The following is a 20,711-nucleotide window of genomic DNA, read 5'->3' on the forward strand; positions in this document are numbered from 1 at the left end:
TATTTCACTGTTTCAAACGAAACCAAAATTCAACTATACATATCTCGTTTCCTACTCGGCAGATTTTTACAAAATTTAATACAATTATAGACAAAGGTTGTCTCTATTTACAGGTGAAATCAACCCTTATATAACTGTCCTATCGGACAGTTTTAATAGGCAAGAACAAACCAGACAAGTAACCTATTTTGTAAGTCAACGCTTTTTAATTTTATATTTCAGTTTTCTAAAGATGTACATAAAAGATATTTTCAGATGTATTTTATATTTTGTGTATTTATGGGTTATACATAAAACATATAATTTTATATATGACTTATTTGTAAATTAAGTTAAATATAATTCGATAAACAATTTAAAAGAAAACGTAGTTAAAAAGAAGTTGACCATTACATACTTAATTATTTTAATAAATATTTTTGTCTTACTATTTGATTAAAATACTGATGGTAGATAGTTGATGTCAAAAAATAACAAATGCAAGTCACCCTAACTTAAGTGAGTAAAAAGAATGGACTAGATCTCCTTTAGTGAGATGTAGATATCTGCTAGGAAAAGGAAATGTAAGGACTTGCCGGTCTTGAACTTGGATAGCTCTTGAGGGAATGTTAATGCATGTTGGAGGCCAAGCATTAATTTGCTGAGCTAATCTCTTTCCTCAACATATTTAATGTATTCCTATTGTTCTTTATTATTTCTTGTCATAATCGTAGGTTGTGAGCGTTAAACGCATGATTGATTGTTACATCTTGTTAAATTCAGACTTAGCAATCCACGAAATCCATTATAGATTATTCAAAAAGACAAATAATCTATGCTCTCTTTTTATTTGATAACCAAAGCAGTTTTAGATTAGTCGAATTCTGGTCAAGAGATGCCAAGTTATTTCTGTAAAAGTTATTTTTTTCTTTAAAAGTATCTTTCATCCAGGTACCCGTTTTTCATTTTTTCGCAGTCATTAAATATTCCATATTAAAATAACAATACATCCTAAATAATCTCTATTAAAAAAAATATATATATATATGTGCCCTTTACTACAAATAGGTGAAGTGCATCTCTTGCTATATCTTTGAGATAAACGTCATTAAATGGAGTTGTTTACAGCTAATACATAAATATGTTGTGAAACACATGTTCCTAATTACTAGTATTCTTAGGTTTTACATTAGATTAAGAATCTATCATTATCACAGTTATATACACGTTAACAAATCGTTATCTTTTGTAGTACATATTGTTTACTTTTCTTTACAGTGTGAACTTTGTTCCGCCTTAACAAGCTTTTTTCTTTAATAAGATAATATGATGTTATTATTTATTTTTATTTTTAGAAAAACAATTATAATTTTCAGTGGACTGTGTACGCCATGTTCTGTATATGAATCTCTCTTCAATTATTCATTAAATAATTTTAGTCTACATCCTTTTTTATTAAACAGGATGTTGGGAAATTTTCGTAAAAACTTGTCCGAATAAATGATTTTAGATATTACTTATATGTGAGAGTAAATATGAGAAGGAACAAATCCCTGAAAGCACACTCTTCTGATCACCATTGTGGGATTAGACCGTACTTGAAAAAATTAAAATCCCTAAACTCAAAGACAACTTTAAGGAAGGTTTTTATTTTATTTTTTATTCATTTTTTGGAAAGCATATGACTACTAACATTTTCTCTAAATTGTAACTCTGACTCTCAATTCTCAAACTTCTCTCCTAATCTCTATGATTCTAGAGGTGTCACGAATAGGTTACAGAAGCATAAACTAAATGTCCCCTAGCCAGCCAGACACAGTACCGAAGACTCGGCAGCCGTTCCAGGAGTTTTCTCCTCTTTCTATCTTTTACTTTCCATAGTCTCTCGATTTGACTCTAGCCAGATCGCTGTGAAAGTCTTGCGAAAAGAGGAAGATCTCCTTCTGGGTGGGACAAGAGGACGGTAGAACAAGCCTCTTTTAGATGCGGTGGCGGGAGTACAAGACTCATTTCATGAGCGAATATACCTAATATTCCCTTACAACCACTTAAGTGGTAATGAATATATATCTAAAATTGCGGGATTCCATGGAAGTGCAAAACACTTAGACATTTTTTGCTTTTTAATCTTTTCCAAGCAATGACTGGAGCAAGTTTATTACCGCTGTTTTAAGATTCCTACATATCGTCTAATCTAATGGTCTCTATCCTCTGCACAATACAGAAGGAAGAAAGGTAGGTATTTGTTGAAGTCGATATCTAGGAAATGCAAACTAACTAATAAAATGAAGTCCTGTGTCTTCTTCTCACCAGATTTTCAATTATTATAAAAAGCACTGCGTCAGTTTATAACGTAATGTAAGTGTAATTTTTATAGTTCAAAATATAATCACTTATCAAGGTCATGTTATCTCACCCAGAAGCTTTAGAAGTTTCTACCTCATTACACTTTAAATCAACGAGTACATAAGTTCATAAACAATTTAAGAACTTATAAACCGAATGATATAAATTATTTTTCTTTAACTAACTTACATATTTAACATATTTAAAGTAGATTCACTTGAATAATTTTATTAACTTAAGAAATTATGAGCAATAAATTAAAATGTTTTATTTACTAAGAATTTCCTTCTCAGTGCTCATTCACTATTAAAATAATTACTTATTTTACCTAATTATTTTCAATAATATTTTAAATTCATCCTTCCTAATTTCCTGTAAGTAACCTTGATTTTAGAATCCACTAACATAGAAGATTCATTTACATTTCATTTGAATTAATAAGTAAACTAAAAGGAACTCTGGGTAAATTACAGTGTTGATAAACATCAATACCATTATATCGTACTTGAAAATTTCCTGTTTGCTTCATATAAACAATGCAGTTATTATTTGCTGTAGGAACTAGCACCATATTATTCTAGAAGTGCTACCGCTAGAACCTAATCTTCTCTCATCCCATGCAGACAAACTTCAATCGGATAGCCCAGGGGTCTGCAACCTATTTTAAGTAGAGAGCCATATTTCCTTAAACAATTTTAATAAATTGATATGTCAGTGCAAAGGTATGTGTGTTTCCTAAGAGTACATTCGCAGGTATGAATTCAATTGCACATTACCTGAGCCAGCACTTCCTTAAATTTACTTCCTACAATTTACAAAGTACATCACTTTACTATTAACAATTTTTCTACTAACAATTAAAAAGTAGCTGCGCATAGAATTCGAAATGGGAATCTCTCACTTACAAATCCACGCTTTATAACTAGACCAACACCTGTTCCTCATCATGAGTGTAAGTCATCTTTGACTTTCCTCTTATGATCCTGGTAGCGTCTGATATACGATCAGCAGAAGTCCCTTGCTTCCGTAGGAGAAAATCATGCTGATAAATTAAGCCGGAAGCTTTCTAAAGCTTAAAAAGGTCCCAGTATATTTTATGTTTATGGCGATAATGTTCCCATAGATTCACAATTTCTACTTATAAGTAAGAAAACAACGCTTTATCTGACCGATTTAAGAGTGAGTAAAAATTAACTTTACATTGTATTTACGACTTGTTGTATCATCAGAAACTGTATTTTTTGTGCAGATAATTTATTTAATCAAAAGAATGCGACAATAAATCTCATTGATAGTAATGAATATAAGATAAGAATTAAAAAAAAAAAATCTGTTCTAAATATCTTCCTATCTATAACCGTTTGACATTGTGACTAGTTCTGTTTATTTTATTCTGAGCGTTTTTAGTTCCTTGAAGTGAAATAAAAAGAAAAACATGAGAACGTTGAAATATATGGAAATTATAAAAAAAGAAAAAAGAATTGAAGGTCGTTTTATTCTTAGGTCCTTGGGTTTTTGTTTTTTTCTAAAACTTTACGATTAGCTGCTAATGATGATCAATGAGGAAAAAGAAAAGTAAATAATAAGTCAATCACCTTTCTCTAAATACTGATTAAGAGGAAAACTGCTCAACCAGGAAAACAAGATCGCTGGCAGCTCGAACTTGGCATTTTATTATACCCTCGAAGATATTTACACAATTTCCCTTCACAAATCTAACGAAGATGAATAGGAAAATGACAGAAATCAAACTGTAAAGACGGATAATACCAATGACTGTGGCTCACTACGTACTTTGAGCAAGATAATACTCTCTTCTCTTCCAACAAGTATTTGACAAAAAATATCAGAAAGAGCTGAAGAATAACAAAATTTAAACTGGTCTGATGTCCTACCTAGAATAAACGTTATTCTCATTTCTGGATGATTTAATTATTGAGTTTTTTGAGGACCTTGTACTCAATGTTATTCATCTTATTTGTTCATGATATCCCTTATGCATCATTTTCATTGGCTCTCTTTTTCGTAAGATTCTACAGTGTTCTCTTAACACAAACGTAATCGAAGCCAGAATCATACTTCAAAATTATTTATACAGTTTTTGGATAAGTAGAAAATTACTATAAATCACTTTAAAAGTAATTTACTTTAAGAAGATCGGGCAGCTCTTACAATTGATGGCGCGCCCATAGAAGAAGCTGTAAGGTAACTAAGAAATACACTTAGGAAGTAATGAGATTAACCTGGATCTCCACATAAATAAGAAGTTGAACTGTGAGTACACAATATACATTTATTAACTGAAAAACTGCATTAGTCAGAATATTCTACAATCTTGTTTAAAAGTATCGTTAAATTTCTGATTACATACACACCACAAAAACCACAAAATCCAGAGAATCCAGGTGTTCAAAAAGAAAGTAATTACTACTGCCATGGAGAATATTTGTATAAAAGAAATAATCAGCTATTCAAGGATTTGGATTTCCAAACAATCGAAACATATATTGGCACAAAAATTCATTTTAAAAAGCTACCTATAAACAGCTGTTATCAATTGAACTGTGTTTTAATTTTGTAAAATAAAATAACTTATTATTTACCCACAATTTTAAAAATAGTAATTTAATTATCACTGCGTAGTTGTGGTATCACACTCTTTTCAAACTTATAGACACCAAGAATTGGTTGGCCTGTTTAAAAACTAAAGTAACGCATTAATGAAGTCTTTAGGGAGAAGATGAGTCTGTGGGAGGTGCCTAGACTACAAAGCGAAGATTCCGGTTTCTAGTCCAGTTGACAGCCCTTAGTTTTTCTCTTTTTGAAACCTTCACAATGTATTTTGTTGTCAGAACCCTAACTGTACACTGGAAAAGGCTCCGCCCTCAAAAACTTTAGATGTTTTGCTTTAATTATACAAAAAAATAAATAAATTGTCGGCAACGTAATCATTAAAAAATAATCTTGATACAAGATTGTGGGTTGTTTTTATAAAAAAAAAAAGAGTACCTTTTAATAACTCTTTCAATTTCGCTACACTTTCTTGTATTTGTTCAGGTGTTTCTCTGAGTTCTTTCTTTGCAGTTTCCTGTGCTTCTTTGTTTAATGGTTGTGACTGAATTAAAAACCTGGTATCACACATGATTCTATAACAAGCAAAAATATTCTTTATCATTAACTGAAAAAGAGAATTTTTTGTAAATTTATTTGAACCTACACAATAAGGCATGTTCTATCATTAATAATGCTTAAGTATTCATTTTACATACTAAATTCTTCAGTAACATTTGCTGTAAGTTGGTTTCTACTTTTCAGTCCATTCATGCATTCAAAATAAAAAACATTTCAAGGGCAGTTTAATCACAGATTAGTGTACAAATTATTATCTAATTCCCTCTACAATATTCATCTTTTACAAACACAAATATAAATAATAGTGCAGACATTAATGATTTAAGATGTAATGATGACTTTATAATAAAAATCATTTGAGGAAAATGTCCACTCAATCAGGTTGAAATCAGCTGAAAGTCTTATCCTCTATATCTGTCCTAAACGACAACATTCAGCATCACTTTTCATTTCTCTTCATCCTAGTTGGAGAAAATATTGCGCTCGTGTCAACTGATTTCCTGGTTGCGGTAACCATTGCTGTGGTTTATGTAAAATCCGTCGACTAGAGTCGAACTTAACTGAGGTGATTTTATTAAGTTTTTACGCGACTTTCTCAAAATAGCTCTAACGATATCAGAGAATTGCATCTGCCTAAATTGCCTCTTCAGTAGTTCGGTAGTAACTACCTATATATTGTTAAGGATCGTTAAAAGTAGTGCTAGAATATCAAACTTGAGGAAGTGTGACTTACAGGTTTCTCATTTTTTTTGGATAACTGCTACAACAGTTTTCATTCCACTTGGCATACTAACGGTTTTTGGTACACATCAGCACCTTTACTTGGAGCATTTTTTCCAATCACAAATATTTTAGGGGGAGCCACAGGTTTTTTGGTTACCTACTTTCGAATTCGATGATGGCTTTAATTGTTATTGTTAGTCACATTTACTAACCTGTAATGAAATTTATTGCACACCCAACGAGTTAGCTACATAAAGAGAAACAAAACGCGTTCAATAAAATCAGTCTCAGTCGAAATCGCAATAATTTAGAAAGAAAGCCGTGTGAACCTGCAGACCAAATTTGTTCCCTAGAAAGAACCTTACTGCAGCAGAACCCAATCCAATGAAGTGTGCACTGGAATAAGTTTCTGCACTTATCGGCGATACTTTTTATGATTATTCAATTGTTTAAAATAACTTAGTATTTTGACGTTATATAACCTTTATATGGAAGTGGACTAGCCACTTCTTCAGGTATCTTGACGTAAATTTAAAAATGCGAACTAACTATACTCACAGCCCAAACTCAAACAGTACATCTGTGGCCTGCAAAGTTAATTGATGTTTGCAACTATTCTGATTTAGAAGTGCACAAAGTAACACATTCATGTTAACATTGTTAACGCTTTACATACGCCTAAATTCCACGAACAAACACTGACTCTATTGGGAGCCTCTTTAGCTCTTTCAAGTCCATTTGTACTGGCTAAATGCCCAACACCACTCCATGATTACAAATTTTATCTAATCTTGAGGGTATTTTTTTAAAAATTGTTTCTTTATGTTTTTTGTTTTTGAAATTTAATTTTGATTTGTCTGATCACTTGGTTTTTTTTCAGTCATTCATTGTTATGTCACTGTAGAGTTTCACTCGTTGATTTACAGTCCATGATTGAAAGTAAATTAATAATTTAATTCATTAAGTGATAAATCATTTTAATTAAATTGATAATTTCTTTTGTCGCTTGTTAAAAATTTGCTTCTTTGTTGTTTAATCAACTCTTGTCCTACTTAAGAGGTGTTTTGCAAATGTACAGATTTATGATTTGAAATTAAGTTGGGAAATTACTGTTTGTGGTTCTCTGAAAAAAATAATCATGTATTAAGTGTAAGTTGTGTGTACGTTCATTTATATATATTCAACGTTGCTTTACAAATCCATTTTACTGCGATATTTTTTCAACAAATGTAGTTATCCGCAGATAATTGAAATGATCCAGTCATATTAAAATCACAAGGTAATATATAGAATGATGGAGAATATCAAGGAATAACAATCCTTAATAACTCCGTTCTTAGAGAGTAAGCTGAACTTTTGGCAAGATTACTACCTACCAGGAAGAATTTAGAATAGAAAAAAATGATGACCAACGGATGATGTTGAAAGAACTGGTTGGACAAAGGATCAAGTAAAATGATTATTCCAGGGAGGATGCTGGATTATAATGATCGGATTATAAAGTAGACAAGAAGGTTTATCTAATTAATCTCAAACCTAGAGTACTCTTTATGGGGATTTTTAAGAGATAATATATTTATTATAAGTCAATGTTTTTTATATAGTTAATTACATTTATATAGTTAATTTATTATATTTTAATTACTTTTTCGTTTCAAAGACTTTGAAATGAATTGCTTTGAAATGTTTTTACATTGACATTAAAACGGTTCAGTTACGATATTATTAGTTATAGTAATGTTTTTCAGTTAAATGAAGAAAAAAATAAACACAATTAAACTTCAAACTTAGATTCTAAAGTGAAATTACTTGATACTTTCTACTTCATTTGGTATTTTAACAGTTTAGAAAACCCTAATGAGTTTTAATGACTGTGAATCAAACTATCGTTATTTTAGTGAATCTTCTTACTTTATGTACCTAGTTTAAACATATTTTTTTCCAGTAATTTTTTTATAAAACACATTTATTAAGACAATTATTTTTTATACGACAGTAAATAATTAAAGCATCTTCATTCCCAAATTCTGTAAATCAACAACAGTCTACAAAAATAGTTTTTTGCAATTTGTAAATAAATAATTAAAAAATAAGTGACTGGACACATAGTTGGAACATTGGCATTGAGACCACGACATCGACCGAACTTCCACGAACAGTAAAGAGTTTTATTTAAGATATTATTTAAAAAGAAAGAAGTTTTATTTTCAAGTAATCAGTTTTCAGCCCTAACCACAGACTGGTTATATCTTCTTTTTTCTCCATGATCATTAATCATCATAATTAATTTTGTTTTAGAAAAGGAATATTTCTAAAGCATGATAGATAGTTTAAATTATCTCATAATTATTGGTTTATTTATTCTAGAACTGTTGGAAATATAAGGAAACATTTCTAAGCAATGATAAGATCCATTTATCTTCTTTTATTTTTTTACATCAAGTTAAATTTTATATTTTGTAATTTAACCCGGAATTATCATGTTTTTGTTGCCTCTTGAATAAGGGGAAAAAGTATGCAGGCCTAACTCTCTACCCCATTTAATTTGTGGCTGGAGTAGCAAGCTTGAAGCAAATTCCTTAACTGAGAATACCTATTGTTTACAAGAATTGCTTGTTTCACTTTTTTGATATTCACCGATTTACTCAACTATCATATTTCGAATTTACTTTACACACAGGTAGATCTGTGACTTAAATAACTTCTGGGAGTTGGAAAATTGAGGATCGCTCCTAAGAGTTTTATCCTAGACTTGGAATGGTCAAAAGAATTAAAAGCCGGTCAGTCCGCAAAGACATGATCAGTACACAGATCGGTACATGAATTAGTTTACATTTCAATTTGAAACCCTAAATTCTTTTCGAAAAAAAAAAAATAATTTGAACTCCATATCACTCGTTAGGAACACTCATTAAAACTGTGTACAGTGTGACAAAATTTAGAACTAGTTTTCCGATAAGAAATTCGGTTAAATAAAAAGTAAACAAAATGGACATTAGAAAGTATAAATTGTATTTACGTTAAAAACTTAATTTTGAATGTTCATCACAATTAGCACGATCCATCTGGCACGAAGTAAGTACTTAAAATCATTATTTAGAAAATAATTATATTCACATTACATACCTTTCTTTACGACCTATCAACCAATACAATTAAATGAAATGAATAATATAGAACCTGAATCAGATTCACCAAAAACTGGTCCACCAACTAATGTAAAAGAAAACTGAAAATAATCTGTGTAGTGTAATAAATTGTGAACGGAATTATTCCATGACAAATAGGAAGTACATCAACTATTATTCACGATTGTGACTTGCTCTTCTCTTATCAATTAACCACTAATTTTTGTTTTATTATTTGTGGCTGTGATTAATTTTTTTGGTTTGTTTACATTACATTGTAAATAAAGAAATAAAATAGAAATCAGTTTAAAGATTTAAAGTTTGAGTAATTTCGAAACGACAAAGCAAACAAATCCACCTAACATCTTAGTATTCTAATAATAATGTTGTAATAGAATTCTCAGGAAATTATCAGTTATCAATTATCATATAGGAAGGGTTCCCTTCAAATAGTTAACGATAAAAACTATCATAGGAAAATAACAAACAATTTGATAGATAAAGAAGAACGGGTGTAAAAAGGTTGAACAAGATTAATGTACTTCTTAAAAAGTTTGGAAGATAAAGAGCCTCTTAAAGACAAGAAAAAGATTTCAGTTGAAGTTATTTGAAACTTAATTTGAATCAAATGAATACTTAAGTTAAAATAACTTCGTTTGGCTTTTTATTTTAACTGCGACACTTTATTTAATAAACTCTTTTTAAATTGAAAATAGAAAAACCTATGTTAGAGAAGTTAATATTTACAAAATAATGAAAAACCAGCAAACAAAAAAGATATAACAAGTTGATGTGGGAGAAACTAAGGAAAAATGTAGAAAGGTCTGTGCGAAACAAAAGACGTGATTACGATTGATTTGGGTTTAGCGAGATTAAATACAGTTTAAGAATTGGATTGCGTTGCAATTACTTGACTCAGGGTCCACATGCCAAGTCTCGAGTTTTGCAGTATTGTTTTTGTTTCGATACCAGTCGGCTTCTTCATTAACGCATGTTTAGGTTCCCCCCCGTCAATGGATCGAGTCTGTGGATTTGGGCGTCCCAAATAACGCACCATATCTACGAGATAGATATGGGATGTTGCGTTATTACTTCACAACTGGCACTAAAAACTTATTTAGTGACTGATATGAAGATGTCACTGAAAGGTCAGTAGCTTAGATTAAGATTTCTTTTATAATACTATATTTTTCTTTTTTAACCTTCACCGTCATCTTTATCTTTCTGTGCCACAAGAACAGTTTCTTTTTCCCAACCAATTCATTTCGCTTCCCGAAGACTTCTTTTTCCCGCTCCATTTGAAGATTCATATTCTATGTATAATTTCCTCTTATGCTGCTTTTGGCGAATATTTCCTTGTGCATTCATTAGTGATGGTCAAATCTACGTGATTATTTTGTGCCCACAATTATGTTCACTTATCTTGAGGTAGATTGCATTCCAAATTTCTGGTTCATCCTCTTCTGTTTTCTCTTCTGCAAGTTGTCCGGTTAATCATATTGCTTTTGTTATCACTTAAGCATAGGAGATCATACAAAAAGAAAAAAGGTTTGAATCTGCAAATGGGGTTGTGTAAAAAGTAAAATGATTTCTATTTTCAGACTCCCTTTCCCTTAGGAAAACGTAGAAATTGAATACTATTTTTAGAGAAAATATAATTTTTATTTGTCCGACATTGAGTTTTTACATTCGAAACGAACTTAATTTAAAATATCTTATCTTGCCTAAATTATTAGCGAATAATATTTCGCACAAGGTAAACAAAATACTCAAACAAAAACAAAAAAAAAATAAGACAGACTCTTATTATAACAGAAATCAGTTATCTGTTAATGCGTTTTTACGAATGTTTGTGCCTTCATTTTCTGGATTTTGTAGTGGATTAAACTTTTCCATCTGTTCTTTTTATGTTGATTTCTTCTTCTTAATTTATTTTTTGGATCGAGGGCAGATGAGAAGTTGCCATTTTGTACGAATTGACGCTATTACTCTCATTATACGAATACAATTTTTTTAGTCGTAACATGAATGTGCATGCTGAAATAAAGAGTTTAAAGTGAGATCTACCAATGTTTTAGAACATTGAAATATTTTTCCAGAATAGTCGCTAGATATTGCCTGATTTCAGATTGAATTCCATATTCTGGAGAACAGTTTGATATGAAGCTTCCTACGTTGTGCAATGGTTTGGAAGGATGGAACAAACTGACTACTACCTAGAAAGCCTAAACAAAATTGCCGTATCAAATAAAAATTACTTGAAAAAATAAATTATTCTTTTGCATGATTCTCTTTGCCCAACGCGCTAACAAAAGCTACTGCCTAGTAAGCTGTAAGGGCGGAGACAAAAGAGAACAGAACAAGAATTGACCTGTCGGAGCATGAAAGGCGTAGGCAGTGGTTAGGAGCTACTAACGTAGTTAGTAGTAACGCAGGAGTTAGAAGAGCATTCGACAGGAAGAGCAGGAAGACTCCCTAAACTAAGCCCCCCAAGTCAATGAAAGACGGAATGATTTGGTACGCTTAGCTCTAACATCAGGTTTCAAGTGTTTAGCGTAATTCATGGTCTTAGAGATAGATAGATAGATGGTAGATGGGACGGGACCTATACCCCAAGGCACCGCAGCCACAGAAGACTTATTGTGCCAGTCCCTTCTTAGTTCTAGTAGGCGAACCCTCCCCTCCTAAAGAGGTCAAGGACTTTCCCTACTAGTTGTTTTTGCGCTACTATCTCCTTCGGCCTCAACGTTCCAAAGGTTTCATAGCGCAAACTTTCGATTGCAACGCAATCGAACAGCAGGTGAGAGGCCGTTTCCTCCTCTTCCTGACATAATCTGCACAACGGCTCCGAGCTGATAAGCCCCACCTTGCGCAGATGCTTCTTGAACCTACCGTGCCCCGTGAATAGGCCTGTAATCAGAGTAATCTGATTTCTGCCCAAACACAGGGTCTCTTTGGATCTTTGCTTACACAGCCAAGGCATCAAAGTCTTGCTGTGTTTAACCCCAGGACACATCACCCAGTTCTTTTCGTGCTCCCTCCAGATCCAATCTCTGAGAGCCGCGCGAACCGAACCCCTGGTGATCCCCAGGACAGGCTCTGGACCGATGAAAGGAGTGTTAGCCCCATTCCTGGCCAGATAATCAGCTTTTTCATTCCCTTCAATACCCACATGACCCGGCACCCATTCCAACCGAACTTTGTTGTGCCGCGCCAGTAGTTCTAGGGCCTTCCTGCATTCCCAGACCAGGGAAGAGGTGATTCTGAAGGATACGAGAGCCTTCAGTGCAGCCTGGCTGTCCGAAAAGATGCGAATCTCCCTATTTCTAGGTTCCATCCGCAGGTTTTCCTCAGCGCATATTTTAATAGCAAAAACCTCGGCCTGGAAGACTGTGGCGTATCTCCCAAGAGATCTCTCAATGAGTACCTCGGGTTTAACCCCACACACTCCAGACCCAGTCCCACAGTCCATCTTGGAGCCATCGGTAAACCAAATGCCTCCCTTCCGGTACTGATCTGTCCAGTTTACCCTCCATTCAGTCCTCGGTTTAATACACACCTGAAAAGGAGTCTCGAAACTGTATTTAGGACAGATACTGTCCCCTGCCATGTCAATAACCGGCCCAGGGTCGACCTTATCTGAAATAATCATATGGCCAATGCAGGAACTTATACGCCTCCATTGCCCATTGCTCGCCATTCTGTACGCACTGGCCCTTGCCTCCGCCTGAATAACATATTGAAGCGGAGCCAACCCCAGAAGTACCTCCAGCGCCGCAGTAGGGGTGCTACTAAAGGCCCCCGTGATCATCAGACAGGCCAGTCTCTGCACCCTTGCTAGAGCCTTAATTGCCGTCTGTTGTTCAGTCTTCCTCCACCACGCCACTGAACCGTAGGTGATGATAGGTATGACTGTACGTGTATAGAGCCAGTGGGTCATCTTTGGGCTAAGACCCCATGTCTTCCCACAGGTTCTAGTTATTCCACAAAGGGCCTGTTTAGCCCTTAATGTAACTATCTCAATCTGCGCCTTCCAAGTGAGTCTGGTATCCAGGACAATGCCCAAATACTTGACCTCACCCGACACATCCAGAGTTTTACCAAAAAATCGAAGGTTTTTGTAGCTCTCCTTGTCCCTTCTCCTTGTAAAGGGAACCAGAGTAGTTTTAGAAGGGTTCACTGAAAGCTCTACCCTTCTACACCAATTTTCTATAACCTTGAGAGCTTCCTGCATGAGTTCAGCCACGATTGTCTCATGTCTACCCCTGACCACTACAGAAATATCATCTGCATAGCCAAGGACCGAGAATCCACGAAGGTCTAGCACCTCAAGTAACTCATCTATTATTAGATTATTAGATTATTAGCGTTATTACTTCACAACTGGCACTAAAAACTTATTTAGTGACTGATATGAAGATGTCACTGAAAGGTCAGTAGCTTAGATTAAGATTTCTTTTATAATACTATATTTTTCTTTTTTAACCTTCACCGTCATCTTTATCTTTCTGTGCCACAAGAACAGTTTCTTTTTCCCAACCAATTCATTTCGCTTCCCGAAGACTTCTTTTTCCCGCTCCATTTGAAGCTTCATATTCTATGTATAATTTCCTCTTATGCTGCTTTTGGCGAACATTTCCTTGTGCATTCATTAGTGATGGTCAAATCTACGTGATTATTTTGTGCCCACAATTATGTTCACTTATCTTAAGGTAGATTGCATTCCAAATTTCTGGTTCATCCTCTTCTGTTTTCTTTTCTGCAAGTTGTCCGGTTAATCATATTGCTTTTGTTATCACTTTAAGCATAGGAGATCATACAAAAAAAAAAAAAGGTTTGAATCTGCCAATGGGGTTGTGTAAAAAGTAAAATGATTTCTATTTTCAGACTCCCTTTCCCTAGGGAAAACGTAGAAATTGAATACTATTTTTAGAGAAAATATAATTTTTATTTGTCCGACATTGAGTTTTTACATTCGAAACGAACTTAATTTAAAATATCTTATCTTCCCTAAATTATTAGCGAATAATATTTCGCACAAGGTAAACAAAATACTCAAACAAAAACAAAAAAAATAAGACAGACTCAATCAGTTATCTGTTAATGCGTTTTTACGAATGTTTGTGCCTTCATTTTCTGGATTTTGTAGTGGATTAAACTTTTCCATCTGTTCTTTTTATGTTGATTTCTTCTTCTTAATTTATTTTTTGGATCGAGGGCAGATGAGAAGTTGCCATTTTGTACGAATTGACGCTATTACTCTCATTATACGAATACAATTTTTTTAGTCGTAACATGAATGTGCATGCTGAAATAAAGAGTTTAAAGTGAGATCTACCAATGTTTTAGAACATTGAAATATTTTTCCAGAATAGTCGCTAGATATTGCCTGATTTCAGATTGAATTCCATATTCTGGAGAACAGTTTGATATGAAGCTTCCTACGTTGTGCAATGGTTTGGAAGGATGGAACAAACTGACTACTACCTAGAAAGCCTAAACAAAATTGCCGTATCAAATAAAAATTACTTGAAAAAATAAATTATTCTTTTGCATGATTCTCTTTGCCCAACGCGCTAACAAAAGCTACTGCCTAGTAAGCTGTAAGGGCGGAGACAAAAGAGAACAGAACAAGAATTGACCTGTCGGAGCATGAAAGGCGTAGGCAGTGGTTAGGAGCTACTAACGTAGTTAGTAGTAACGCAGGAGTTAGAAGAGCATTCGACAGGAAGAGCAGGAAGACTCCCTAAACTAAGCCCCCCAAGTCAATGAAAGACGGAATGATTTGGTACGCTTAGCTCTAACATCAGGTTTCAAGTGTTTAGCGTAATTCATGGTCTTAGAGATAGATAGATAGATGGTAGATGGGACGGGACCTATACCCCAAGGCACCGCAGCCACAGAAGACTTATTGTGCCAGTCCCTTCTTAGTTCTAGTAGGCGAACCCTCCCCTCCTAAAGAGGTCAAGGACTTTCCCTACTAGTTGTTTTTGCGCTACTATCTCCTTCGGCCTCAACGTTCCAAAGGTTTCATAGCGCAAACTTTCGATTGCAACGCAATCGAACAGCAGGTGAGAGGCCGTTTCCTCCTCTTCCTGACATAATCTGCACAACGGCTCCGAGCTGATAAGCCCCACCTTGCGCAGATGCTTCTTGAACCTACCGTGCCCCGTGAATAGGCCTGTAATCAGAGTAATCTGATTTCTGCCCAAACACAGGGTCTCTTTGGATCTTTGCTTACACAGCCAAGGCATCAAAGTCTTGCTGTGTTTAACCCCAGGACACATCACCCAGTTCTTTTCGTGCTCCCTCCAGATCCAATCTCTGAGAGCCGCGCGAACCGAACCCCTGGTGATCCCCAGGACAGGCTCTGGACCGATGAAAGGAGTGTTAGCCCCATTCCTGGCCAGATAATCAGCTTTTTCATTCCCTTCAATACCCACATGACCCGGCACCCATTCCAACCGAACTTTGTTGTGCCGCGCCAGTAGTTCTAGGGCCTTCCTGCATTCCCAGACCAGGGAAGAGGTGATTCTGAAGGATACGAGAGCCTTCAGTGCAGCCTGGCTGTCCGAAAAGATGCGAATCTCCCTATTTCTAGGTTCCATCCGCAGGTTTTCCTCAGCGCATATTTTAATAGCAAAAACCTCGGCCTGGAAGACTGTGGCGTATCTCCCAAGAGATCTCTCAATGAGTACCTCGGGTTTAACCCCACACACTCCAGACCCAGTCCCACAGTCCATCTTGGAGCCATCGGTAAACCAAATGCCTCCCTTCCGGTACTGATCTGTCCAGTTTACCCTCCATTCAGTCCTCGGTTTAATACACACCTGAAAAGGAGTCTCGAAACTGTATTTAGGACAGATACTGTCCCCTGCCATGTCAATAACCGGCCCAGGGTCGACCTTATCTGAAATAATCATATGGCCAATGCAGGAACTTATACGCCTCCATTGCCCATTGCTCGCCATTCTGTACGCACTGGCCCTTGCCTCCGCCTGAATAACATATTGAAGCGGAGCCAACCCCAGAAGTACCTCCAGCGCCGCAGTAGGGGTGCTACTAAAGGCCCCCGTGATCATCAGACAGGCCAGTCTCTGCACCCTTGCTAGAGCCTTAATTGCCGTCTGTTGTTCAGTCTTCCTCCACCACGCCACTGAACCGTAGGTGATGATAGGTATGACTGTACGTGTATAGAGCCAGTGGGTCATCTTTGGGCTAAGACCCCATGTCTTCCCACAGGTTCTAGTTATTCCACAAAGGGCCTGTTTAGCCCTTAATGTAACTATCTCAATCTGCGCCTTCCAAGTGAGTCTGGTATCCAGGACAATGCCCAAATACTTGACCTCACCCGACACATCCAGAGTTTTACCAAAAAATCGAAGGTTTTTGTAGCTCTCCTTGTCCCTTCTCCTTGTAAAGGGAACCAGAGTAGTTTTAGAAGGGTTCACTGAAAGCTCTACCCTTCTACACCAATTTTCTATAACCTTGAGAGCTTCCTGCATGAGTTCAGCCACGATTGTCTCATGTCTACCCCTGACCACTACAGAAATATCATCTGCATAGCCAAGGACCGAGAATCCACGAAGGTCTAGCACCTCAAGTAACTCATCTATTATTAGATTATTAGATTATTAGCGTTATTACTTCACAACTGGCACTAAAAACTTATTTAGTGACTGATATGAAGATGTCACTGAAAGGTCAGTAGCTTAGATTAAGATTTCTTTTATAATACTATATTTTTCTTTTTTAACCTTCACCGTCATCTTTATCTTTCTGTGCCACAAGAACAGTTTCTTTTTCCCAACCAATTCATTTCGCTTCCCGAAGACTTCTTTTTCCCGCTCCATTTGAAGCTTCATATTCTATGTATAATTTCCTCTTATGCTGCTTTTGGCGAACATTTCCTTGTGCATTCATTAGTGATGGTCAAATCTACGTGATTATTTTGTGCCCACAATTATGTTCACTTATCTTAAGGTAGATTGCATTCCAAATTTCTGGTTCATCCTCTTCTGTTTTCTTTTCTGCAAGTTGTCCGGTTAATCATATTGCTTTTGTTATCACTTTAAGCATAGGAGATCATACAAAAAAAAAAAAAGGTTTGAATCTGCCAATGGGGTTGTGTAAAAAGTAAAATGATTTCTATTTTCAGACTCCCTTTCCCTAGGGAAAACGTAGAAATTGAATACTATTTTTAGAGAAAATATAATTTTTATTTGTCCGACATTGAGTTTTTACATTCGAAACGAACTTAATTTAAAATATCTTATCTTCCCTAAATTATTAGCGAATAATATTTCGCACAAGGTAAACAAAATACTCAAACAAAAACAAAAAAAATAAGACAGACTCAATCAGTTATCTGTTAATGCGTTTTTACGAATGTTTGTGCCTTCATTTTCTGGATTTTGTAGTGGATTAAACTTTTCCATCTGTTCTTTTTATGTTGATTTCTTCTTCTTAATTTATTTTTTGGATCGAGGGCAGATGAGAAGTTGCCATTTTGTACGAATTGACGCTATTACTCTCATTATACGAATACAATTTTTTTAGTCGTAACATGAATGTGCATGCTGAAATAAAGAGTTTAAAGTGAGATCTACCAATGTTTTAGAACATTGAAATATTTTTCCAGAATAGTCGCTAGATATTGCCTGATTTCAGATTGAATTCCATATTCTGGAGAACAGTTTGATATGAAGCTTCCTACGTTGTGCAATGGTTTGGAAGGATGGAACAAACTGACTACTACCTAGAAAGCCTAAACAAAATTGCCGTATCAAATAAAAATTACTTGAAAAAATAAATTATTCTTTTGCATGATTCTCTTTGCCCAACGCGCTAACAAAAGCTACTGCCTAGTAAGCTGTAAGGGCGGAGACAAAAGAGAACAGAACAAGAATTGACCTGTCGGAGCATGAAAGGCGTAGGCAGTGGTTAGGAGCTACTAACGTAGTTAGTAGTAACGCAGGAGTTAGAAGAGCATTCGACAGGAAGAGCAGGAAGACTCCCTAAACTAAGCCCCCCAAGTCAATGAAAGACGGAATGATTTGGTACGCTTAGCTCTTACATCAGGTTTCAAGTGTTTAGCGTAATTCATGGTCTTAGAGATAGTCCGTTAACACACACACACACACACACACACACATACAGATAAACTTGACTCCCAAAATACTGAAAAATCGATTCTGTAAAGCAGTACTTCGATTTTGTCTAAAAGTTTGTTTTGTTTGTTACGCATTGACCATAGAAAAACAAAACCAAATATGAAATTTGAATTTAGTACAATTTTCCGTTTTGATATTGTGCTGACCGTACTGCCACATTCTGCGCACCACAAACGTCTACACTAATAAGTATATAAAAGTGATAATTTGTAAATAACGATCATCCCAAACATAATGTAAAACTCCTAAACGAAATTTCTGGTTGTAATTCCTAGTGAATTCCGCTATAACATTGCATAACTAGTAAATAAACAATTCTAAAACTAGGCCACAATTTATAAATGCAGTTTATGTTTTTCTAAATCACATAATTAGTAAATTAATAGTAAATATAAGAAATATAAGGTTTATTTATAGCATAAAATACTTACAAATTAATTAACAGAAGTTGTCAATCCAGTTGATGGTGGAAAACTAAAGCAGATAACGAAATCTGAACTACTTATAAACTATCTAAAAAAGGTCGCTCCTTATAGCTTATAACACAAAAAATAAAAAGAGAGAAAAAATTATAGATAAAGAGAAGATTAGTCAATGGAGAGCTAGAGTGTGGATTTTGGTATCTTATTGTTATCAAACTGAACATTGTTCATTTCAATAAGAGTGATTAGCTTTTCATTATAAAACTCTCTAAAAATATATATATATTCTTTTTGTTTATTACTCATTAGTGACCCACTTATAATTTGGAAAATATATTTGACCAATAGAACAAGTGTTCCATAGGATATACACCACTTGACATGGGTAAAATAATTGAGTTTGATAAATTATTTCCCTTCTTAAATAAGAGCAATTAATAATTTGTTTCATTTTTATCCATTTTACAGATAGAAAGACAAATGTTTGTATTTTTTACGTGCTTTAACTGATTTACTCTCAGATCTACAATAATAATAATTAATAAACATTTATTTGTTTATTTTAATGATATAACGATGTAAACAGGAAATTCAGGCTACTGCAGGCGACAGCTTATGAAGAGGTTCCTATTGGCTTGTTTCAATGTATACGAGTATACAGTCATTGGTGGCAAGCTAAACTGGCTGGCAGGAAGTTTTTAGGGGGGTCATGTGGGTGATAACCTCTTTGCAGACCGAACCGCTTCCTATATATTACAGTGTCTTAGAATCTATTAAAGATAGGTGATGCTCCATTACTTCACTAGAACTCTGCCTCGTTTGCAATACTAATAAGAGATTCCAAGCAAACGTCAGAGGTAATATTGAGGTTTTTAAATTATCCAGTTGGATCACCTATGTTCTCGTTTCGTTGGGACTACATACTGGGGATGATTTGAATGGCTTACATTCTTTTGAAAAGCGCACTGAACATCACAAACTAGAGTACTTAATTCTACACCTTCGAAAAGAATAGTAGATCCGTCGTTATAAAAGAGTACCGATTCTCAAGAACGAAACATACATACAGGGTTTTAAGCTCTTGCAGACTCATTAATTTATAATCTAAGATTAGAATCACCCTTTAATCTGATATTCAAAATCGTAATAATAAAAGCAATGTAATATCAAATTCCATTACTAAAATTACTAAATGTTGCAAAGTAATCTGAAAATTGATTATATTATTTTGCTATTTTTTGCAACCGGCTTCAACTATTTGCTTTAAATGCAATTACTCTAGCATTGTTATTTCAAATATTTTTTTCAAAATTTCACGTAAGGGTGTATCTGTCTAAACTCTTATTCAAAATCAGATATATTTTGTTCTGTTTGTTCTTCTCTTACTAGGTGAATAAATATTTGATATTAATTTTTTTATTTTTATTTTTACAGCAAAATAAGAAATAAAATCATATATTACTTGTTTTATTCTACTATTTGTTCACACAGGAGCGAGAGAGATTTATGATTCAAAGTAAATTATACTATCTTATTTCCATTTCATCGTGTAGCAGCTATTTTGGGTGTTAGGGGATATCGACAACTTGATATTCATCTGCTAATGTCATTAATTTTACTAAAGAAACGTCGGCAGTCACTGAGTGGGCAGAAGAAACTTCGAGAAACTGATTTTTCTTTGGAAAAACTGTTAAAGAAAATTGGTTCCAATTGTAAGTGTTTTCAGCAGTAAAATAATGAAAGCAACATTATGAAAAATGAATCCTTATTGTAAATATTATTCAAACTTGAAATTTGAAAATTCCATT

At 34.5% G+C, this 20,711-nt stretch overlaps 1 protein-coding gene across 3 annotated transcripts in view; it reads right to left on the minus strand.

The window, feature by feature from the left end:
* Positions 1 to 19,069, minus strand: part of LOC141456274 (clavesin-1) — a 25,456-nt gene extending 6,387 nt beyond the window's left edge. The window contains exons 1-2 of one of the 3 annotated variants that reach the window (XM_074132120.1): positions 18,913 to 19,069; positions 5,335 to 5,471 (exon numbers count right to left, since the gene is read on the minus strand). In XM_074132120.1, coding sequence (XP_073988221.1) covers positions 5,335 to 5,467 — 133 coding nt within the window. In that variant the 5' untranslated portion in view covers positions 5,468 to 5,471; positions 18,913 to 19,069. Of the gene's footprint in view, positions 1 to 5,334; positions 5,472 to 6,738; positions 6,846 to 9,306; positions 9,326 to 18,912 lie in introns of those variants that run through there. The other 2 variants (XM_074132121.1, XM_074132119.1) reach the window with 2 other exon arrangements.
* Between the last annotated feature and the right edge of the window lie 1,642 nt (positions 19,070 to 20,711).

This window comes from Rhodnius prolixus, unplaced genomic scaffold (genome assembly GCF_049639745.1).
Source record: "Rhodnius prolixus isolate KJV_2025 unplaced genomic scaffold, Rpr scaffold_4, whole genome shotgun sequence".
Classification (NCBI taxonomy): Eukaryota; Metazoa; Arthropoda; class Insecta; order Hemiptera; family Reduviidae; genus Rhodnius; species Rhodnius prolixus.